This window comes from Leucopleurus acutus (genome assembly GCF_964270905.1).
Source record: "Leucopleurus acutus genome assembly, chromosome: 20".
Taxonomy (NCBI): Eukaryota; Metazoa; Chordata; class Mammalia; order Artiodactyla; family Delphinidae; genus Leucopleurus; species Leucopleurus acutus.
The window spans coordinates 36869105-36884589 of NC_139162.1; the positions used below are offsets into that span (position 1 = coordinate 36869105).

A 15485-nucleotide genomic window follows, 5' to 3' on the forward strand; every position below is an offset into this window, starting at 1 on the left:
AACAACCCAAATCCCCTGTATTCGAATGTTGGGCCGTCTACACTTCTAGACTACGTGTTTGAGGGCAGGCACCTCCTAGTATTCACATTTGTGTGGCAGAATTGGCCCTCAATACATATTTGACTTAACGAATTTTATACCTCGCAGAACCGAGTCCAGGGCTGGCATATAGCAGATTCATCAGATGTCTATTACAATTCCTCAATGATTAGACTCGCTAACATTTACTGAAGTTTATCAAACGGCAGGATCTGTGCCAAGCGCTTTACCTCCCACCGCCTTTTTCACTCACGTTCTCCTTCCTCCGGGGGAGGGGGCGGGCTCAGCACCACGACCCGCCCTGTCTGTGCATTCGTTGGTCAAGCCTGACGCCCGTTATTGCCGAGTCCCGGCCAAACCACGCCTCCACGCCGTTCGTCTGGCCCAGAGAGGGCGTGTCCATCGTCCCACCGGACGATCCAGTCGGTCTCCTCTCGTGAGAATCGATACGCCCTAGAGGACCGGAGCGGCGTGGGTGGGGGCGTGTTCCGCGGTCCCTCGGAGCCCGCGCACGCCGCGCCCCGCCCCCTCAGCACGCAGGCTCCGCGCGAGCTCGCGCACGCGCGCGCGCGCGCGCTCTTCAGAGCCTCACTCTGGCCAGCGGGGACCGACGGGCGGAGGCTGGGCTGCTGAAGTACGAGGGGCGGAGCCCGGGCCGCCGCCGCCGCCGCCGCCGCCGCCGCCGCCGCCGCCGCTGCCGCTGCTGCCGCCGCCGCCGCCGCCACTGCCGTCGCCGCCGCTGCCACCAGAGAGGAGCATGTCTGCAACTCGAGCCAAGAAAGTGAAGATGGCCACCAAATCATGCCCCGAGTGCGACCAACAGGTGGGCGCCGGGGGCCGGACACCGGGCACACGGGCCGGTGGGGCGGGTGCGCGCGGGCGGGCGTCCGTTGCCGGCGGCCGCTGGCTGTGGAGAGGCCGCCTCGCCGGGGTCCCAGCGGCTGAGCGTGTGGGCCGGCCCTTGAGCACTGGCCACCATGGGAGCCCTCAACCGGCCGGATAGAGCCCAGGGGTTGCCGGGGAAGCGCCCGGGGCCGCGGCCCGGCCGGTGCCCACCTGGCGGCGATCAGACGGGCGAGTATCTTGCCCTGTGGCCAGCGGCGTGAGAGGGGGCGTGGATTTATCGTGAGCTGACGGGGCGCCCTGTTCGGACCCTCCCAGAATCGCCTGTCCGGCTCCGGTGACAGCGGCAGGAGTGTGGGGCAGCAGCCCAAGTGGACGAGTTCGGTCCCTCAGCCCCCTCCTGCCCTGAAGAGAATCCTCGATGTGTCGACTCTGAGTCTGGGCTCCTGGCTCCGAAATCCGCCTTCTGCCAGGCAGGGTTGCTTTGTTCCCGTTTCAGATGTGTACGGTGGACCCCCAAAACTGTCCCCCCGCGACCTGGGCGGATGCTTGAATGTGACAGGCCCGCAGTGTAATAGTTTTAAGTTTTGGCGAAATATGGAGATTTTTTTCTCTTAAATATATTTATTATATTTTTGACGTAAATAATCGTGAATCCTTTCTGTACATTGTTTTAAATGGAACGTTATTGAATGACGCCCCCATTGAAGCCCTTCCTGAGCGCTCCTCACTTGCCCCTACCCGCCGCGGTATCCACTGTTAAAAATTTGGCATTTTCTGCTTCCAGATCTTCTAAAATATATATATGTGGTTTTATGAATTTTAAATGACTGCTTTCTACACAGAATTAATGGTGTCATAGCTGTAAGTTAAAAAAATCTCATCTTACCGTTTTAGTTTAAGGATGCCTCATTTTTTACTAGAATAATAGAAGTTCCTCTAAACCTTATAATCGAATGAGTTAAGACTCTCAGTTAAAAGCATTAGTAAGGGCCCTATTTCACGCCAACATGCAGATCTGGGTGTGTTTTTTTCTTTTCCACTGAGAGGATTTTTTCAAAATGATTACCTCTTCTCCCTTTTTCTTTCTTTCCTTTTTTTTAAATCAGGAGTAATTTGAAATGGATGAAGACTTTTTTTTTTTTTTTTTGCGGTACGCGGGCCTCTCACGGTTGTGGCCTCTCCCGTTGCGGAGCACAGGCTCCGGACGCGCAGGCTCAGTGGCCATGGCTCACAGGCCCAGCCGCTCCGCGGCATGTGGTATCTTCCCGGACCGGGGCATGAACCCGCGTCCCCTGCCTGCATCGGCAGGCGGACTCAACCACTGCGCCACCAGGGACGCCCTGAAGACTTTTTTAATAAGCTGATTTTAGTGCATACTTTAAGGAGTAAGCTTAAAGGTTGATCAAATCTTTTAACAGAAAATGTTACATGTTTTATTCAGTATCTTTTATGGGCAATGATAGATATGCTGATCAGAGGAAGACTGTGCAAGGAGAATTACGGTTTATTGATTGTTTGAGTTTATTGAGTATGCATTCTAAAAACAATTTAGCCATGTTTTCCAAAACAGAGTTAAATTTCCTTTCTTTTCTTTTAAAATTTTTGTTTGCGTTGGGTCTTTGTTACTGCGCGTGGGGCTTTCCCTAGTTGCGGCCAGCGGGGGCTACTCTTCGTTGCGGTCCACGGGCTTCTTATTGCGGTGGCTTCTCTTGTTGTGGAGCACGGGCTCTACGTGCGAGGGCTTCAGTAGTTGTGGCTCGCGAGCTGTAGAGCGCACACACAGTAGTTGTGGTGCGCGGGCTTAGTTGCTTCGCGGCATGTGGGATCTTCCCGGACCAGGGCTCGAACCTGTGTCCCCTGAATAGGCAGGCAGATTCTTAACCACTGCGCCACCAGAGAAATCCTAAATTTCCATTCTTACCATTAAACTAAATTTGTTAAATTCTGAAAAAGTTGGACTTTTCTATTTAAGTCTCCTTGTTGAAGATTATTTCAATATTTAAATCATTTCCATTTGTTCCGTTTAATTGTGCAGAAGTATAAGGTTTACATGGTATGCATTATGCATTCCAGTTTCTGTAGGGCATCAGTTATTGCAAATCCTGACCTTGTTGTATTTGGCATACAGTAACCTTTTGGGGAAAATAACCTGTTTTTAATATTCTCGTTAAAAAAAGAGGAAAGGATAGTAAACTTGTAGGAGTCCCTGTAACTATTCAACAAAACGTGATCAGCATTTTATTTGGAAATATCACATTCTGTTTTGTTGTTACACACACAACCTCCACTCCAGCTGCCATAACAAAATACCATAGATTGGGTGGCTCAAACAACAGTAATTTATTTTGTCACAGTTCTGGAGGCTGGAAGTCCCAAGATCCTGGCAGAAAAGAGAGCTTTCTGGTGTCTCTTGCAGGGACACTAATGCCATCCTGAGGGCTCCACCCTCATGACCTCATCTAAACCTAATTATCTCATCTCCAAATAATACTATCACGTTGGGGGGTTGGGGCTTCAACATACGAATCTGTTGCTGGGGTGTTTTTGCGAGGTGGAGACACAATTCATTCCATAACAGGCTACAACAACATAATTTAAAATGTTGGTTTGTAGTGTTCTTTATTCTAAATACTTAAGAGAAGATAACATACATGGTGACTAATTCAAACTTTTGGTGATTCTTAAAAGCGATTTATCTTTTACTAAAAGTAACTCAATTGAAGAAAATAATAGATTAATTTTAGTTTTCTAGTTATTTGAAAGTACAGTTTCTTATAAATGAGAAAAAAATTATAATCCAGAAAGCCATTTTTAAAAAAAGCTTTAGAATACTGCTGTTATTCTAAGTTGCCTGATGAATATTAAATTAGAATTTAGATATAGTTTATAAACATAAATATAAAATCTTTAAAGTTTGAGGAGATTGCCTCAGTTGAGTAGATTTACATAAATTCTGTCTATGTGTGTGTAAGTTTAAAAACAGGTACAGAGATAAGCAAACAAGAAAGACCTAGATTTTCAGTTGCTTTATTACGTCCCCTTTTACATTCCCCCATTTGAAAATATAGTTCTGAAACATCTAAACCACAATACTTTTCATTTTCAACGGGTTTCACATCCACTAACTCAAGTTACTGAGCCATTTTGAGTGTAGTAGTAGTCAGGATTCTTATTATTTTTCTGGGATCTCTGGTGTATGTTTCTGTTTTTGCTTTTTTTTTTTTTCTTTATTACATCAGCTTTTTCCCCCTTTTAGGAAAAAATGTTAGGAAATTTTATGTGACATTTAGCAAATATGTCTACTGTACGTAACTTAGATGCTCTTAGCAACAAAGAGTATAGATGGATTCTCTGTATTGTGGTTATTTTTGAGCTTTTTAAAGTCAGTGAAACAATATAGGGTCAGGATTTTGTTTTTTGCAGTTGTTTTTTAAGCCTGTCTTACTTGTAAAACATGCCTACAATCTAAATACCTATTTTTCAAGGAATAAATTGATTCACAAGCCATCAGTAAACAACACTTCAAAGTTTTTTCCTTGCATTTTAAAATCCTGAAAGTATAGCATTAGAACTTTCATTACTGTTGTCTTTGGCATTACAACTGAAATTTCATGGAAGTTTAGGTGTTTGTTTAAAATCCAAATTATACAATAATTTAAAGAGATTAATATAACTGAAGTTGTCTACCTCATTTAATAATTCTTTTTACAGGATCTGTATTGTGGTGGTGGTTAGTTGGGTTTTCTTCAGGGTTGGTGTGAGGGGAAGGAACTTTACATTTTCAAAAGGACCTTAGGGTGACTTAGCTCAGGCGCATGAATGTTCCTTGAGCATAAGACACTTTCATTAAGGGACGTAAATCAGCCTGTCAATTGAATTAGTCATCCCAAAGCCGAATGTACATTTCTCATCTAACTGTAGCACACTGTTAATTCTGGACATGGGTTGATATAATTTTTTTGTGTATAAGACAATTAAATTTCAATTTGTTGAGTTTCAATAGCTGAAAGAAAATGGTTGTTGAGTAGCAAAGGGTATGTTGAATAAGAACATCACGTTCTGTGTTTTTTTTGGGTAGCATTAACTTAAAACAATTTATATTGCTGTGGATGTCGTTAATGATGTGTTTAAGTATAAAGGAAATGAGTCAGTACCTTTGAGCTTGGTTTCTCTGAAGATGTGAAATTTTTAAAATGACAAAACATACCTATTTTAGGCAGATTTTACACTATTAAGAAATGTAACATTACATTTTCTGTCATGGTTTGGAAGAATCTCGTTACATTCTTTTTTTTTTTTTGCGGTGCGCGGGCCTCTCGCTGTTGTGGCCTCTGCTGTTAAGGAGCACAGGCTCCGGGCGCGCAGGCTCAGCGGCCATGGCTCACGGGTCTAGCCGCTCTGCGGCATGTGGGGTCTTCCTGGACCGGGGCACGAACCCGTATGCCCTGTATCGGCAGGCGGACTCTCAACCACTGCGCCACCAGGGAAGCCCTCGTTACAGTCTTGATAAAGCAAGCTGTTAGACATACCTGGAGTTTGATTATTTTTATAGATTCATTGTTATTTTTCATAAATACAAACTAGAATTCTTTGTTCAGTATTTTTATGCAAAGAAAAGGAATTCTGCCAGAATTCTGATTTAGCTTATTTAGATCACATTTATATTCTAGAACATGAGGCATTCTCTACATAAATGGATGAAAGCTTTATAGTAGTGATTAAACTTTTACATAAGCAGAACAGTGGGCAAATGGAACTTATCTCACAAAGGGAATTGTAATTGGTATTCTGTGAGTACTTTTTGTTGAGATTAATTTCTGGTTTTCAGTGAATGTGCCCTGAGTCCAAGGATCATTAAGGTTAATATTAGTGAAACAATTGTGGAGGGAAAGCTAAAGCTTTTTTCAATGATTTTCAATAATATTTGGCTTTATAAATTTATTTATTTATTATTTTTGGCTGTGTTGGGTCTTCGTTGCTGCATGCGGGCTTTCTCTAGTTGCGGTGAGCAGGGGCTACTCTTCATGGCCATGTGCGAGCTTCTCATTGTGGTGGCTTCTCTTGTTGCAGAGCACTGGCTTTAGGCGCTCGGGCTTCAGTAGTTGTGGCACACGGGTTCAGTAGTTGTGGCTTGCAGGCTCTAGAGCACAAGCTCAGTAGTTGTGGCGCATGGGCTTAGTTGCTCCACGGCATGTGGGATCTTCCCAGACCAGGGCTCAAACCCATGTCCCCTGCATTGGTAGGCGGATTCTTAACCACTGTGCCACCAGGGAAGTCCCTAACATTTGGCTTTAGAAAAATATTGACAGACTTGAAATGGAGAAAGGAGACACTTGTAAAAATAGTTTACAGATTTAGAAACAGAAGCCTGAAGAGCTTGTGTTTTATCCGACGTCCTTCCTGGAGCTGAGACTGTAAGATACTAGATCTCAACTCCTGCTTTGTCCCACATTCTCTTTTGTTTGTACAACACTTTTGCCCCTCAAACGGGTTGTTGTAAACTTTTTTTTTTTCTATTGGTAGTAATAGGCATCTTACCTGCTCATGTTGGAACCTGGGTTGTTTTCAGTTCTTTACCCTTTTGAAATGTCTTGTAGATCTACCTTCTCTCCATTTACATTCTCACTATTCCAGTGGGGCCCATAATATTATGCTGGGATTACTTTAATGATTTCCCAATCATGCCCCCTTTTCCAATTTATTCTATATAAACTGCTTTCAAACTAATATTTTAGGAAATGCTACCTTTTTCCCCGTATATTTTCCTTGGCTCTGACCCTATTGTGGTTTTCTGTTGTTCACTCACATCAGCACATGTTTACCGTGCATTTGCTACATTCATGGTTATTGTAGTGTGTTACTAGAATGTGAAGATTTAGAGGACACAATACCCATCTCATAATTTGTTGTCAGGAGGTGGGGTTTAAATAAATCCACGATTCCTACTTCAAGTAATTTATCATTCAGTTTAGGAGAGTACATAAACACTGAGAAGTTAAAGAACAGAAAAATAGTAATAATAAATTGTTTCTTTTTTTTGTCTACAGGTTCCTGTTGCATGTAAATCATGTCCCTGCGGTTACATATTTATTAGCAGAAAACTTTTAAATGCAAAACACCCAGAAAAATCACCATCTTCTACAGGTAATTGTGAGAGTTTACCACATTTTTAGCTTTTTGATGTAGAAATTTAAAATTAATTTTTGTGAATTTACTATTCAATTTTTGTTGAAGTTAAAAATTAAAGTCTATTGAAGTATGTGTTTGGTTTTTATTAGTTATTGGAAATCAGCTTATGACATTAGTATGCCGTTTATTCTATTTAAATGTTAACTCCCTTGTAATGCTGATAACGCTTGTAACAAATTTTCTATTTTTTATTTTTGGAGTATGGAGAGCCATTGAAGGGTTTTAAGCAAGGGAGTGACCTGATCTGATTTTTTTTTTTAAATTTAAATCTTTACTAAAGGTATAATTGACTTCCAATAAATTGTGCATATTTAAAGTGTATGTTTGATAAGTTTTGTCATGTGTTTACACCAATCAGTCACCACAGTCAAGATAATGAACATGTCCATCATTCCCATAAGCTTTCTAGTTCCCCTTTGTAATCTTTCCATCTTGTTTCCCACTCCCCCAGATAACCACCGATCTGCTTTCTGTCACTATTTTAGAACTTTACATTATATAAATGGAATCATACAGTATGTAATCTTTATTGCCTGACTTCTTTCACTGAGCATAATTTAAGATTCGGCCATATTGTTGTGTATATCAATAAGAATTCATTCCTTTTTATTGCTTAATAGTATTCTTTGTGTGGATATGCCACAATTTGTTTATCTGTTTACTGCTTGATGGACATTTTGGTTTTTCCTCTCATAGTGCTGGTACGATGTGTAACAACTTTAAAGTAGGTTTTTGTTTTTTTTTTTTAAACTGGTGACTGAAAAAATATAACCTGATTTTGGTGTGAATATAATTTTTAGATACATTGGTTATTTTTTGTAATTCCCTGATATAGAATATCTAAAAAATTTTTTGTTTGAATTTTACCTTCCCATTAATATAGACAAATTGGATTTGTTCAGCAGATATATTTATTAAAAAATGAAATGTTGTTATTTGTTCTTTGATAAAGTCAGAACTTTATATGTTCATGATCCCCAAATAGGAGTAGATTGATTGCAAGTGTATATATGAGCACCTGCTGTATGCTAGGACTGTTCTAAGCCTTGGGCCTAAAGTAATGAATGAATTTACTATCAAGGCGGGTTCACTGCTGTCATGGAGCTTAATGCATTCTTGTAGGCAGGAAATAGAGAACAGATAAACAGGGAGAATATCAACTTGTGAATAAACGCCTTGTAAGAAATTAAAATAGAGTGCTGAGGTGTGTGACTGGAAGGCTACTTTTGATTGAGTGGTTGGAAGCTTCTCTGAGAGGTGACATTTTAGGCTGAGGCTGAATAGGAACAGGGGGGTAGTAGCCATGATAAGATCAGGAAGAAGACCATTCTTGACAGATGAAATAGCAAATGCAAAAATTTTAAGGTTGTTAAATTTTGGTATATTTTAGGAACAAAAAGGCCAGCGTGGTTGCAGTAAAACCAGGAGAGTGTTTGATATGAGGCCAGAGGGATAAGCAGAGGCCAGATTATTTATTTAAGGCTTTGTAAACTAGAGTAAGATTTTGGTTTTTGTTCTTACAGTGTGAGGAGAAATTATCCCTGGGATGTGCAATGAGGTGAGGGGAGGGTGGCATGCTCTGATTTGCCTTTTACAAAGATCATTCTGACTTCTGTCTAGAGAATAGTTTGTGGGGTTACAAGGTGGAAGTGAGCTTTTGCAGTATGTTAACTGAGTGAGGATGCTGAGTTAAGCAAAGAATGGTTATAGTAGGAGATGATTCAAGAATTACATATATTTATGTCTGTGAGAGGTCTGTTTATCCTAGGTCTGTGGAGAGATGGGAGGAAAGCAGTTTTAATTCCATTTCTGCCTCTGAGTTTGCTCCCTTTCAACATGGTAATGGGCTTACTATTAATTCATTAGTTCTTAAAGGCTGTTGCTGGATTGGTTATATAGGAGTCATCCAGAGAACTGTTAAAAATCAATTCCTGGTTCTTGTTTCCTAAGAGTATGATTTGGGTATGGGAACCTTGGAATGATTCATTCAGTAGATTTGCTGGGGTGGCATGTCAACTCAGTTCTGAGGCTCCAAAATGAATAAGACATGGTCCATGCTATTAGTGGGACAATTGTGTTTATTAGTTTTTCACTCAACAAATATTTTTGAGACCCTTCTATATACCAACAATTCAGGTGAGAAATGAGGTAAGGAAGAAATGTAAATGAGGACAGAGAAAAGGGACAGATGCTACAAGTGTTAAGAATTTAGAATCATTTGAAGGAAAGGGAAGACTTTAGAATGACTTTCAGATTTCTGACTGGGATTACTGGTTAGAAAGGGAAGATAAAAGGGAAGACAAGTTTTGAGGGAAAGATGAAGAAACTATGTTTGGATATAGTTGTGAAATATCATCCGTGTGGATTTTATTTTTTTTTTTCCCAGTTGGACATACCGTCTGAAGCTCAGGGAATAGCCTCAGCCGGAGAGAAAGGTTTGAATCATCATGGTTGTTGATATCATGGAAATGGATGAGCTAGTTCTATAGAATCTATAGGGTAGGAAGAGGAAGCAGATTCAGGGACTGAACTCTGGCAGACTCCAATCTTAAAGGGTAGAAGTGGGTAGGGAGGTCATGTCAGCTGAGAAGAAATGTCAGCCGCAGGAGAACAGCCAACAGAGGTGGTGTTACATAAGTCAGTGTGATGAGTGAGAAGCAGTTCATTATTATTTTACGTTTGGAGTTTCCTAAGGTTCTGTTGTTTAATAAGAGTAGACTTGCGACCTTGAAGTGAAGATGAAACATTGAAGCCTAGAAATCCTAGGGAGGAGGAAAAAGAACCAGCAAGACAAACAAAGAATAGAAAGGACAGAGAAATATCAGGGATAGACTGTGCTGTAGAACAAAAGGAGGAAAGGGTTTTAAGAAGGATTAAGAGTACTCAAAGCCTGGAAATCAGTTTGGTATAGTACAGACATGTACTGTATGTTGTTATATATTATATGAAGATCTGGCTTCAGATTCAGATTCCAGTTTGGACACTCTCTAACAGGTTAATTAACCTCCAGGGGCAGCTGCTGTTTAGTTGTGTTTATGTAGGTTTATAGTACCAACTTAGAGGATTGAAGTGTAGGTGAAGTGTATATGAAAATGTCTAACATAAAGAAAGCTTGGTATGTTATAGGTACTCAATAAATACTAATTTTTACAATTAAATTTCTTTTTAAAAATTTTTTCTGGCTGCATTGGGTCTTCATTGCTGCACACGGCCTTTGTCTAGTTGCAGCGAGTGGGAGCTACTCTTCGTTGCTGTGTGTGGACTTCTTATTGTGGTGGCTTCTCGTTGTGGAACATGGGCTCTAGGCACGCGGGCTTCAGTAGTTGTGGCATGTAGGCTCAGTAGTTGCGGCATGCAGGCTCAATAGTTGCAGCATGCACAGGCCCTAGAGTGCAGGCTCAGTAGTTGTGGCGCATGGGCTTAGTTGCTCCACGGCACGTGGGATCTTCCCGGACCAGGGCTCGAACCCATGTCCCCTGCATTGGCAGGCGGATTCTTAACCACTGCACCACCAGGGAAGTCCCCAAGGAAGACTTTTATTTGCATAATTAAACATTTAAAACAAAAAAGAAACATCCTTAAAGTTCAGATTGCACTTATCTTAAAATCAAAGCTATAAAAGGTTATTTGAAATTTCAGTGGGTTGAAACCTCTTATTTAATTATTGTAACTTTGTGTGACATGCAGGAGGAAAATAATCTGTTAAGTCATAGATTTATCTAGATTTGAAATGTTGAAAACTCACATTTTGCAAATATACTAATCATCTTTATATCTTCATAACATACATGAAAATAGGGAGATGGGACGCTAGAACAATATAGAACTTTGCTAGCTGAAAATATAGATAAATAAAATCTATTACAGAAGTTAATTTTAAATTGTAAAAATATATTAATTTCGGTGAGAGGAAAAGATGAGTGTTACAAATAAAGCTGTATTAATGCTCAGTGTTTCGTACAAGTGCATAGAACCTCAAGGCAATTAATTATTCTTTGATTCTTTTCTAAATGAGTTAGGAATGTAGTATTGTTTCTTTTATCCTTTTTAGGGGGTCAATATTAAATGGAGATAACTTTTTAAAAATTGACTATGTTGTTCATGTAGGATTTCATTTCTAAATTGAATGGTTGACTGAGAGTTTAAAAAGTAGCCTTGGGCTTCCCTGGTGGCGCAGTGGTTGAGAGTCCGCCTGCCGATGCAGGGGACACAGGTTCGTGCCCCGGTCCGGGAAGATCCCACATGCTGCGGAGCGGCTGGGCCCGTGAGCCATGGCCGCTGAGCCTGCGCGTCTGGAGCCTGTGCTTCGCAACGGGAGAGGCCACAACAGTGAGAGGCCTGCGTACAGCCAAAAAAAAAAAAAAAAAAAGTAGCCTTGAGGTTGAGTCTTCATCTGCCAATTTGAAGAAATTTTTAAAAAAAGAAATTAAAGGAAATACTGTATTTCCTAAAATTGAAAGTATCTGTACTGTGGCCTAAACCTTCAGTACTGTAGTAGTAATCTATTCAAGTATTTGGTCAGTTACCAAATACTGACAGAAGCAGTTTTTGGTGAGAACAAACTCTGTTCCAAATCTTTAAATTTAGTTTTCCAAATGGGTGTTCTGGGTGGTTTAGTGACATCAAGGGTGCTATTTTGCATTTAATAACAATGGATATGCCTTTAAAATTTTTTCATTATAAAAACTGTAAAGAAAAAGTAAACTGAAAATCTAACTGAGATACTAGTTTATACAAGACTTCCGCTAAAGGTAAGAAAAAGGTTTAAAACGGTAAGAATTTTGGGGCTTCCCTGGTGGCGCAGTGGTTGAGAGTCCACCTGCCGATGCAGGGGATACGGGTTCGTGCCCCGGTCCGGGAAGATCCCACATGCGGCGGAGCGGCTGGGCCCCATGAGCCATGGCCGCTGAGCCTGCGCGTCCGGAGCCTGTGCTCCGCAATGGGAGAGGCCACAACAGTGAGAGGCCCGCGTACAGCAAAAAAAAAAAAACGGTAAGAATTTTGAACAGCTTATTAGTATTTAACTGTTAATTTCTCAGTGAGTATAAACTTTGGGTTAAGCTTAGTCAAATAAATAACAAAATTAAATAAATTCCATTTTTTATTGAGGGAAGGAAAAAGGGATAAAAATATTAAACCTAATTTTTAAATTATTCTCTAACAGGGAAAGACTGATAAATAAGCAAAGTCCATAAATGACATACTCACTTTTGTAGTTAAGGAAGAAAAATGGGGAAATGATTATCACCAGTACCTTTTAGAAACCCAAAATGATTGAACGTTAATCAGTAGTAAGTGATCCTCAACTCTGAATTACTTGACAGTGAAGATTTGGTTTTGTTATTTCAGAAAACATTGTTCCTTACATGCTAATCACTTAAAATTGCTGTACATTCATATATGGAACATAGTTTTTATTTTGCCTTTTGATGAAAAAATACATACCTTCATCTCTGTGCCTTTCTTTAAAGTTCTTAATCATATAGTTTATATAATGATATCTATATTCATCTTTAAAAGACATTTTTCATAGAATCCTCTGATTTCTTCTAATCAAGACTGATTTTAGGTCTGCTGCACAGCTGTCATGCTAAAATTTCTTTTCATTGTACTATAAGGATAATCCTACTTTTTCTTTTTCTTTTTTCTTTTTTTAAAAGATATTTTGATGTGGACCATTTTTAGTCTTTATTGAATTTGTTACAGTATTGCTTCTGTTTTATATTTTGGTTTTTTGGCCATGAGGCGTGTGGGATCTTAGCTCCCTGACCAGGGATCGAACCTGCACCCACTGCTTTGGAAGGTGAAGTCTTAACCACTGGCCGCCAGGGAGATCCCTACTTTTTCTTTTTTTTTTTAAATTAATTTATTTATTTTGCTGAGTTGGGTCTTCGTAGCTGTGCATGGGCTTTCTCTAGTTGCGGTGAGCGGGGGCTACTCTTCATTGCGGTGCGTGGGCTTCTCATTGCAGTGGCTTCTCTTGTTGCAGAGCACAGGCTCTAGGCGTGTCTCAGAGCACAGACCAGGGCTCAAACCCGCGTCGCCTGCATTGGCAGGTGGATTCTTAACCACTGCGCCACCAGGGAAATCCCAGAATTTAGTATTTTAATCGTTTTAAGTTGTACGGTTTAGTGGCATTAAGTACATTCATATCATGTGCTTAATCATCACCACTGTCCATTTCCAGAACTCTTTTCATCTTCCCAAACTGAAACTCCACACACATAAAACAATAACTCCCCATTTTCCTCCCACTCCCCGCCCCCATCACGCCCCAGGCCACTACTATTCTTTCTGTGCTTGTGAACTTGAATTTGACTACTGTAGTTACCTTCTATAAGTGTAGTCATGCAATATTTGTCCTTTTGTGTCTGGTTTCACTTAGTATAATGTCTCCATCCACGCTGTGACGGGTCAGAATTTCCTTCCTGAATAATATTCGATTGTATGTACTTACTACATTTTGTTCATGCATTGAACAGAAGTTTTTAATTTTGATGAAATCCAAGTTGTCTATTTTTTCTTTTGTTGCCGGTACTTTTGGTGTCATATCCAAGAAATCATTGACAAATCCACTGTCTTGAAGTTTTTCCCCTAAGCATTTTATAGTTTTAGTTGTTATATTTAGATCTTCAATCCATATTGAGTTAATTCTTGTATATCGGGGTCCCCAATCCCCGGGCCGCGGACCGCTACCAGTCCGCGGCCTGTTATGAACCGGACCGCAAAGTAGGAAGTGAGTGGTGGGCGAGCGAGCAAAAGCTGCTTCTGCTGCTCTCCATTGCTCGCATTACCTCCTGAACCGTCCCCCTGCCCCGCCCCTTCCCCCCCTCCCCCCGGGGTGGGGGAATATTGGCTTCTAGGAAACCAGTCCCTGGTACCAAAAAGGTTGGGGACTGCTGTTGTATATGGTATAAGATAAGGGTCCAGTTTCATTTTTTTGCTTGTGGATATCCAGTTTTCCCAATTACCACTTGTTGAAAGTACTGTTTTTTCATGGCTACTGTTATTAAAAATCATTTGACCATATATTCGAGGATTTATTTTTGGGCTATTTTATTCTATTGGTCTGTATGTCTCTGGTAAGGCAGTACTACTTTTTTTTCTTTTTTTTGCGGTACGCGGGGGTGTCACTGTTGTGGTCTCTCCCGTTGCGGAGCACAGGCTCCGGACGCGCAGGCTCAGCGGCCATGGCTCACGGGGCCCAGCCGCTCCGCGGCATGTGGGATCTTCCCGGACTGGGGCATGAACCCGTGTCCCCCGCAAAGGCAGGCGGACTCTCAACCACTGCGCCACCAGGGAAGCCCAGTACTACATTTTTTTGATTACTGTAGTTTTGTTAGAAAAGGTTTGAAATCAAGAAGTGTGATTCTCTGTTCTTTTCCAAGATTGTTTTGGCTATTTGGGGTCCATTGAGATTCCATATGATTTTAGGATGGAGTTTTCTATTTCTGCAAAAAAATCTTAATGATATAGTACTTTCAGAAGGTATGCTTTGAAATGTTTTAAGATTTTTTTGTTTCCTGAACTACCTTTGTTCCTCATGTTTTTGTTTTTATTTTGTTTTTGGCCTTGACCAGGGATTTAACCCGGGCCACAGCAGTGAAAGCCCAGAATCCTAACCACTAGACCACTAGGGAGCTCCCTGTTCTGCATGTTTTATCTTGCTCCTTCTCTCTCTCACACTTTTTATTTTCTTCAAATAGCTGGTAATCCTTAATTGCCTGTTGATATTTATAAATGAAGGTCTTGGTTTATCAGTGTAGATAACTTGCATGAATATCCTACACTGTTTTGAAAGTCTATTTTGACATCTCTTTAGTGTACAATTGGAAGAAGCTTATTGGCAGGCTTTTAGATGTAAATTAGGTGAGCTGGGGAATGCTGTTGAAATCCATGATTGCCAAAATAAGGAAGGTTTCATTCTGGGACAGAATGTGAGATCCTTTATAGTATTTCATTTTTATGAGGAACTGCCTTTTTTGTTTGTTTCTTCTTTCTGTGTTGTGGAGGGTCAAAGTCCCCTTGAACATCGCTTGATTCCCAAGAGCTTTACGTCTTTATGTGTTACTTTGTATACATAGGCCCAACTGTTCTGCAGTAGTTTTAGTTATTCTGATGATCACCCTGTGGCCTGCTGTTCCTTACTGTACTTTTCGTCCTGTCCTGGGAATATCTTTGGGAAGAAGAGCGATCCCTGCTATAGGAGATATCTCTTATTTTTATTTTGAATTTTAGTGTTTTCTATTCTGGTTACTTAGAATCTGTTAGCTTGCCAGTTTGCTGAAATTCTGTAATTTTAGATCGTTAATAGCACCCTTTCCTGTTTCAAGCACTGCAGGTTTATTTTCCTTTTTCCCTTTACCTTTTTACCCATGTTTGTGCTCATTTCAATAGGAGTTTTGAGAAGA

General features: G+C 40.8%; 1 protein-coding gene across 2 annotated transcripts in view; it reads left to right on the forward strand.

Annotated features, from left to right (window-relative positions):
• The first annotated feature begins 782 nt into the window (after positions 1 to 782).
• LOC309977249 (UPF0547 protein C16orf87 homolog) overlaps positions 783 to 15485 on the forward strand; it is a 60749-nt gene continuing 46046 nt past the window's right edge. For both annotated transcript variants that reach the window (XM_082863252.1, XM_082863251.1), the window contains exons 1-2: positions 783 to 862; positions 6933 to 7029. In XM_082863252.1, the coding sequence (XP_082719378.1) occupies positions 797 to 862; positions 6933 to 7029 (163 nt within the window). In that variant the 5' untranslated portion in view covers positions 783 to 796. The remainder of the gene's footprint in view (positions 863 to 6932; positions 7030 to 15485) is intronic.